Source organism: Octopus bimaculoides, chromosome 25, assembly GCF_001194135.2.
Source record: "Octopus bimaculoides isolate UCB-OBI-ISO-001 chromosome 25, ASM119413v2, whole genome shotgun sequence".
Taxonomy (NCBI): Eukaryota; Metazoa; Mollusca; class Cephalopoda; order Octopoda; family Octopodidae; genus Octopus; species Octopus bimaculoides.
This window is the reverse complement of record NC_069005.1, coordinates 27280832-27289513: the sequence shown is the minus strand read 5'-3', so window position 1 is coordinate 27289513 and position 8682 is coordinate 27280832. Positions and strand designations below refer to the sequence as shown.

The following is an 8682-nucleotide window of genomic DNA, read 5'->3' as shown; positions in this document are numbered from 1 at the left end:
CAGTACTTATTTTATCAGCTGCTTTTTGACTAACCGCTTAGTTACGGGACATAAACAAATAGACCGGTTATCAAGGAGTGATGGTAGACAAATGCAAACACAAAGAACACGCATATTTGTACATGCGCCCGGTCTGGGAGTCGAGACCGCGATCCTATGACCGCGATTCCGCTGCCCTAACCACTGGGCCATTGCGCCTCCACAGTTTTCATTGTAGACGAAAAACAAAGCAAAAATATAATTATTTAATAAAAATCTGCCAATAGTGAACTTTTCTTTTGAGCTTGTTATACAGAGAGAAAATTTGTTATTTACAGGGTAGATTATTTGTAAAAAAAAATTCATTCAAAGAATATCAATTTTTCTGTAAGTTATAATGAAACAAAATCTGGAAGGAAGTCCCACTTCTAGAAGTACGCCGAGAGTTGTCTCATCTTGCCTGAAACTGATTTCCGGTGTATGGCATCCCGTTGTAAACATGGCTGTATCTCGTGTCCGAATCTGCACCAACTTTATACACACACATATTCTTAACCCATTTTTTAACCGCAATCTCCGGACATTTTCTTCTTGCAACTCCGTGGCCTCTTTCAAAAGTGCGCAGTCACTCCAGAGCCATTACCCCAACAGTAATCTAGATCCATATTCTCCGCCGTCATCTGAGGTATTTGAAAAGACAGGTTTATCTTACTCAACCAGTGTTATTAATTTTATTGTTGGCGATCTTTTGTTTTGTTACGAGATTGATTCGTTTTGCTTCTAATAGACATGTACACGAGCTGGCAGAATCGTTAGCACGCCGGGCGAAATGCTTAGCGGTATTTCGCCTGTATTTACGTTCTGAGTTCAAATTTCGCCGAGGTCGACTTTGCCTTTCATCCTTTCGGGGTCGATTAAATAAGTACCAGTTACGCACTGGGGTCGGTATAATCGACTTAGTCCGTTTGTCTGTCCTTGTTTGTCCCCTCTGTGTGTAACCCCTTGTGGGTAGTAAAGAAATAACACAGGTACACGGGATGGGAGACACACTCACGGATACACGAGGCAGGTGTAAACAAGCAAGAAGAAAGTTATTTACAATTTTTTGGAAGGTGAAACTTCACAAATCGTTACTCTGTCTCTCGTTACAGATTTTTTTCACCTTGATCAAAAGCATTCCGGCTGTGACTATCGCGTCTTTTTATCCTATCAGAGACAATATTATCCACTCTATGTATGTCTTTATTTCAGGCCGTCAGTTCGATCGTGTTAAATTTTTAAAAATGAATCGGTATCAAGCAAATTTCGGTCAAACTAAAGGGTTCTTCATATTATTTAATCTCGTTGTTATGCGTTTCAAGTTCGAATTCCGCTTGACTAATCCAGCAAGTCCACTTCATTCAGCGGGCAGAGAACGATAACATGCGGAATTCTGGTTTAAGTATCCCATATAACCCGTCATAACCTTTTTATTATTTGGAATTTTCAGGAAATTTTTGTAAATTTGTGTTCTACACACGCGATTTTTCATACGATTTTTTTGTGTTTGCGTAATCGTATGAATTCGCATGTGTAGAACACAAGTTCGTAAATGACAGCTAAATCTCTCAGATCACACCTTACTAATTTTAAAATGTGTGGATACACTAGGTACACTACAAGTAGTGAAAAATAAATATTTCCCAGGGGATGGTCGTGGCTAGAACTCCTTCACTCGTATGTTTGCACGGTCTGGGCTGACCAACAACCAATGGATGACATAGTAGGCTATCAAAGCAGCTTCATAGGAATTATCTCCCTTGCGTAACTAATCATCATTGAAAGTCACCTCTACTTCACTAGCATGGTTGTGTAGCTAAGATGCTCTCTGTTCAACTGTGTAGTTTCGAGTTCGGTTCCATTGGTAGAAAGAAACTGTGTAGAGTCTCTTTCTGTTCTTGGCTAGTGGAATTAATCCATTGCCCTGTTTAAGACCACATTTAGTCCTTGGTTTTTTAGTGGACTTTGTTGCAAGCCATTAGTGTTTTGAGGGAAAAGTTGGGCATAAGAGGAATTTGAGGTAGCATAAAATAAAAAAAAAGGGGGCAGTGTGAAAAGGGTTGAAGAATGAAAGGACCAAGTCTATAATTCCTTTTGATCAGCAATTAGTTTGATTAAGGCTGTCTTGGAGTTAAACAAACCACAGCACTTACATTTATTGCATTTCAAACTTTTTGTTTCTCACTGTTTCATTCCTCACTCTTTCTGTTATTTTTAAGACAAAAAAAATCTTGTGCCCATTTGTTCCATTTAACCAATTTTCAATTTTTCCATTGTCCAGAAATCCTCCATAGATTCCGATAACTTCACAGGATATATTCCCATTGGTGAGTATTTTTTTTTGTTTTGTTTTCTCATGGGTTATTAATTCATTCTTGGTAGCTAAATGAAGTGTCAATCACCACCATCATCATCATTTAACGTCCATTTTCCATACTGGCATGGGTTGGACAGTTTAACTGGAGCTTGTATGGCTAGGGGCTGCACCAGGCTCCATTTTCAGTTTTGGCACGGTTTCTACAGCTGGATGCCCTTTCTAACACCAACCTCTCCATAGAGTGTACTGGGTGCTTTGCATGTGGCACCAGCACCAGTGATTTTATGTGGCATCTGCACCAGTATTCATTCTGAGCTCAAATCCCACTGAGGTTGACATTGCCTTTCGTTCTTTCAGAGTCCATAAAGTAAGTACTAGTTGAACTCTAGAGGTTGATGTATTCAACTTAACCCCTCCCTTGAAATTGTCGGCCTTGTGCCAAAATTTGAAAATTATGTGTGAGTGTAAAATGAGAGAAAATATTTGCAGTATGAAGTAAGAAGAAAAGCCATTTTTTACTTCTTTCAAACAAAAAAATTAAAACAAGTTACAGTTACGTGACTTTTTCATTGACAAAATGAAATAACTGAAGTTACGAGATTTGAACTGCGACCAACTGGTCACTGGTTGAGTACCTTTACCTTTTAGCATTCAGATTATTCTAGGCGTAGTTGTGTGGTAAGAAGCTTACTTTCTAACCACATGGTTCCGGGTTCAGTCCCACTGTCTTCTATTTTAGCCTCATATCTAGCTGTCTTAAAAAATGAAGGACCTGATAGATAATGAAGTCCTTGTTTGATATGCTATGGTTGAAAACAACAAGATATATTCATAACTAGAACAACTTTGATCATAGGCTTGGTTGATAAGATCTGACCCGGGGCTAAACAACTACACATTATCACATCACACTAGAAAACATTATCAAATCCACTCACAAGGCTTTAGTTGGCCTGGGGCTATAGTAGAAGACACTTGCCCAAGGTGCCTTGCAGTGGGACTGAACCCCAAGGCCATGTGGTTGGAAAACAAACTTCTTTTTACACAGCCATGCCTGCACTTGTGTTATATTTGTAGGATGTTAACCCATCTCTCTTACTGATACTTTCTCTAATATTCTGTCTTGTTAATTCTAGATATCTCCATTCTCTAATTTTCTAATATTTGATGTTTCCATTCTTCAGATAAACTTCAAATCAGTTATATGAAATCAAGTGGGCCAGGTGGACAAAATGTTAATAAAGGTAAGAGAACGTATTTATATTTTTGAGAGGTGTGTGGAGTGTTTTAGGGAAGGGTAGCATCTCTGGTTGAAGCACATGTTTTGTTCATCCTCCACCTGACACTGCCCCATGGTGGCTCCAAGAGGTCTTAAGATGCTCAGTGGCACAGACGTGACTCTCTAGTAAGAAGTTTGCTTCCCAACCACATGCTGCCAGGTTCAGTTTCACTGTGTGACACCTTGGGCAAGTGTCTCCCATCTCAGCCCCAAGCCAACCAAAATGTGAGAGGATTTGATAGACAGAAACTGAAAGAAGTAAGGCAGTGAGCTGGCAGAAACGTTAGCACACCGGGCAAAATGCTTAGTGGTATTTCGTCTGCCATTACATTCTGAGTTCCAATTCCACTTAGGTCGACTTTGCCTTTCATCCTTTCGGAGTTGATTAAATAAGTACCAGTTACGCATTGGGGTCAATCTAATCGACTTAATCCCTTTGTCTGTCCTTGTTTAGCCCCTTGTGGGCAATAAAGGAATAAGAAACTGAAAGAAGCTTGTCGCATATGCCACACAGCACATATTTTCCTGCCACCCATGCGTCATATATGGTACACATTCCCAATGTTTTATTTTTGAACCACCAGACTTATGAAAGAAAAGCTTTATATTACTTAGATTGTATGCAACAAGAGCTGACTAATGGTCTAAAAAGAAGCACATTGGTTGCGACGTCACTGGTGCCAAGCTGTATCGGCCCCTTTGCCTTTCTCTTGGATAACATCGGTGATGTGAGGAGAGGAGGCTGGTACGCATGCACAACTGCTAGTCTTCCATAAACAGCCTTGCCTAGACTTGTGCCTCAGAGGGGAAATCTCTAAGTGCAATCCCATGGCCGTTCATGACCAAAGGGGATCTATATAGATACACTATGTCTGAATAAAAGACAGGACACATTTGATAATGTAGTCCTAGGTACACTATACCTGAAAAAAGGCAAGATGATGGGTGCTAGAACACTTTTGATTACAGGCAATCTGGAAGCTAAATAACAACAACAGTAAGAAGAACTTTGGGACAGAAAGTACTAAACTAGTTCTAATTATCTAATTGAATTTTCATTATTACTTCTGACACAGGTAGTTAGCTGGCAGACTCAGCATGCTGGGCAAAATGCTTAGCAGCATTTCGTATGTCTTTATGTTCTGAGTTCAAATTCCACCTCGGTTGTTTTGTGATCAATAACACAAATGCCAGTTGAGCTCTGGGGTTGATTAATCAACTTGCCCCTTCCTTTGAACTTGCTGGCCTTGTGCCAAAATTTGAAACCAGTGTTGCATCTGAATCCCTGGTGGTGTTTTCCTTTTGCTTACAGTTAACACAAAAGTTGAAGTACGTTTTCATATTCAGTCCGCAACATGGATACCCTCCTGGATCAAGACAAAAGTGATAGAAGAGGTAAGTTACAGAATCAATTGTTGTCTTATTTGGATCTCGTTCCCTATCAGTTCAGTGAGGGCACATGGCCTAGTGGTTAGGGTGTTTCGAGATTGTGGATTCAGTTCTTTGCCCAGGCGGTGTATTGCGTTCTTGAGAAAAACACTTCATCTCATGTTGCTCTGTGATCACTTCAATATCTGATGTGCGACACACTGCACTTGTACAGGCAACGTTGATTTGAAAGAGGGAGTAAGCATAAACATTTGATCCTGATAAACAAATCATCTGGGCAGGTTGTTCAGTAAGAAATTGCACAAACATCTTTCTCGGACTTGAGAGATTACCCTTATTCTCTCGACTCATATAAAGCTGGCTATTGATGCAAGAGTAGCTATTCGATGGTTTGGTGGTTGTCTATGAACTGCAAATTCCATGCACCTGATTATTTTCTTTATAAGCTCATGTAAAGCTGGCTGTTAGTGTGAAAATAGCCACTTAACCATTTGGTATGTGGGTATAATCAACATCAAAATAAAAATCAAATGGAAATTGTAGCTGTGATGCCTGTGCCGGTGGCACGTGAAAAGCACCATCCAAACGTGGCCAATGCCAGCCCCGCCTTGACTGGCTTCCATGCCGGTGGCACATAAATAGCACCCAACTACACTCACGGAGTGGTTGGCGTTAGGAAGGGCATCCAGCCATAGAAACACTGCCAGATCAGACTGGAGCCTGGTGCAGCCTCCTGGCTTCCCAGATCCCGGTTGAACCATCCAACCCATGCTAGCATGGAAAATGGACGTTAAACGATGATGATGATGACGTATTTCGAGAATACCTCACAGAATGACGACTGGCTGCATAATTATGGGCTGCCCATGGCGAGGCATAGCACCTGCTCAACTACCCTGCCAGGGATACGGCAAAGTCAGGATACTGCAGCATGGTGAATTGTGAAGAGATAGCAGAAGAGCTCAAATGAGCCAACGGTGCTTCTTACATTGATGCTGAGAGGAGGAATCCTAGAAGATCAATGGTCAGGATCACCAACCTCTATCAAGAGAGTAACTGCCATGCATCCATAGGGGTGGCAACCATGGTTGTGTAATCAGCTGATGAAAGATTCACTAGGACTAAAGCTCCCAATTGAAATTCATAATAATAGATGATGACAGAGAATCATAAGAACCAACAAAAGCAATGCAGCTAACTGACTGAACCATTTGGTCGTAATTAAGTCAATACATCTGATTGGTTTTTAGGTTTTTGACCACTTTCTCTTATTTTCTTCAGTCCTGTTAATGGTAATTACACTAACACAGTTTTTGTCCTAGGGTAGCAACTGTTATTTCCTATTTGCTTACCCCTAGAAAGTATGAAAAATGGCTTATGTTTCCTTCAAACTTTGCTTTTGTTACATTTATTCAAACCCCAAAGAATCCCTCTCAACACATGGGGCTATGATGCTCCCCCACTACCCCTACTCATTATCAGAGACTCTTTGTCCCTAAAGGAAAAAAGAAAAAAAGTTTTTGTCAGTGTTATAGCACTTTTATCATCATCATCATCATCACCATCATTTAATGTCCATTTTCCATGCTGGCATGGGTTGGACAGTTTGACCAGAGCTGGCAAGCTAGAGAACTGCACCAGGTTCCAGTTTGGTTTGGCACGGTTTCTGCAGCTGGATGCCCTTCCTAAGGCCAACTGCTTTACAGTATGTTCTGGGTTAACATTTCTGCTGTGAAGTATGGGTCTTCTTGAGTATCATATCTGATTCTAAAACAAACTCTTTTATCTTCACAGAATCACACAAAAATAAACAAAGAAGGATTCCTTATTGTGACATCGGATCGTACACGAAAACAGCTTCTGAACCAAGCTGACTGCATGCAAAAGCTACGGAATATGTTCTTCAAAGCCAGCTTCCAACCTGCTGAGCCTTCTGAAGAAGATCTTCGAATAAAAGCTGAAAGGTATGCTTTGAGAGTTCATGTAAAAGCTTTTTTTATCCTAATGATTTATTTCATTTAATTCTGTCGTTTTTTTGGGGGGGGTTGATAAAGTATGTATAATTACCAGTTGAACACTCAGGTTGATGTAATCAATTTGTACTGTCCCACAAAATTGCTGGCATTGTGCCAAAATTGGAAACCAACATTATGTGCTTAATGCACTCAGAACTATTATTGCTGGATATGCGCTGCAACTTATTATGCACTAAGAAATAATTTTCCTGAATATACAATGCAACTTTTCCCCAAATTTCTATCCTTGTACTGCCTCTATCACAAATCATTATAAATATTATTATTTTACTATAATGCTGAAATAATTTAATTCTTTTTTTTTGTTTAGGGAAGCAAAGGCCCAAAGATTAAGAATCAAAGCCAAGCGTGAACATTCATTAAAGAAACAGTCACGACAATCTTCGGGTTATGTCTCCATGTGAGGAGAAAGCTGCCCCATTTGCAACAACAGATTTGACTAGTTTGCCTGTGTTTGATATCACAATACAAAGAGACTGGAATCTATGTGGAACCAAATAGAGGATAACCCCTATGGATCTTATGTTTTTGTGTTCATAAATCAGAGATCAAAGGACTTCTTTATACTGTAGAATAATTATTGAAATTTTATTTATTTATGGAATAAAATTAAAAAAATAAAAAATCGTTTTTTGTTAATTCTTTGTCTTTTATCTTCTACTTATTTCAATCTTTGGACAGTGCCCATGCTTGAGCACCACCTTGAAGGGTTTAGTCAAAGAAATTGAGCCCAACACTTATTTTTATAGCCTAGTTCTAATCTATCAGTCTCTTTTGTTGAACTACTAAATTATGAGGGACAAAAACAAACTAACACCAGTTGTTAAATGGTGGTGGTGGTGGGGACAAACAAAGACATACACACAAATATATGTATGTTAAATTCAACTTACATTGAAAGTCAACAAAGTTTGCTTTAGAAGAGTTGAGATGTTTTGAAAGATAAGGAAATAATCTTATTCGCAAATGCAGGATAATGCTAATAATATAGCGTGCTGGCGACGTAAAAACACCATTTGAGCGTGGCCGTTGCCAGTACCATCTGACTGGCCCATGTGCTGGTGGCATGTAAAAGCGCCGACTACACTCTCAGTGTGGTTGGCATAAGGAAGGGCATCCAGCTGTAGAAACTCTGCCAGATCAGATTGGAGCCTGATGCAGCCATCTGGCTCACCAGTCTCCAGTCAAATCATCCAACCCATGGAAAGCGGACGTTAAACGATGATGATGATGATGAATATGGATAAACTATCCATATTTTGCAGAAAAATCTGTTAGCAGCCAGCCATGAGACCCGAACTCACATCCCTGTGATTATGTGGTCAAGTGCTTTAGCATTAAGCTAAACTGCCCAGCGACAAATTATGAACGAGGAATTTAAGACTTGACATTTATGGGAAATTTTGTATGTTAATGATTTAATTCATATTGTCAATTCTGTCAAAGAATTAGAGAAGTATTTCCAAACATGAAAGCAAAGTCTAGAATAAACAGCCAAAAAGTAAACTTAATGCAGGTAAGAGTCTGCATCATGGTTTAATCTGTTAGAAATGCCAGTCAAGTCTTCTACAACTCAAATGCTACCGTCTTAATTAAAGAAAGACAGATTGAATTCTAAAGAGATTGGAGAGTTGTAGGCGGCT

At 39.6% G+C, this 8682-nt stretch overlaps 1 protein-coding gene across 1 annotated transcript; it reads left to right on the top strand.

The window, feature by feature from the left end:
• Window positions 1–431: 431 nt before the first annotated feature.
• Window positions 432–7521, top strand: LOC106882223 (peptidyl-tRNA hydrolase ICT1, mitochondrial). Its single transcript, XM_014932821.2, has 6 exons — window positions 432–664; window positions 2300–2345; window positions 3520–3579; window positions 4927–5009; window positions 6798–6967; window positions 7350–7521. The coding sequence occupies exons 1-6, from the start codon at window positions 479–481 to the stop codon at window positions 7441–7443; spliced, it is 639 nt and encodes a 212-aa protein (XP_014788307.1). The 5' UTR covers window positions 432–478; the 3' UTR covers window positions 7444–7521.
• The last annotated feature ends 1161 nt before the right edge of the window (window positions 7522–8682 follow it).

Bases quoted from the DNA above. Each gene is read 5' to 3' on its own strand.
- LOC106882223 (XM_014932821.2), top strand. From the start codon at position 479: ATGGCTGTATCTCGTGTCCGAATCTGCACCAACTTTATACACACACAT. The intron at 2,346-3,519 runs GTGAGTATTTTT...TCCATTCTTCAG, and splicing joins CACAGGATATATTCCCATTG to ATAAACTTCAAATCAGTTAT. The intron at 5,010-6,797 runs GTAAGTTACAGA...TTATCTTCACAG, and splicing joins AGACAAAAGTGATAGAAGAG to AATCACACAAAAATAAACAA.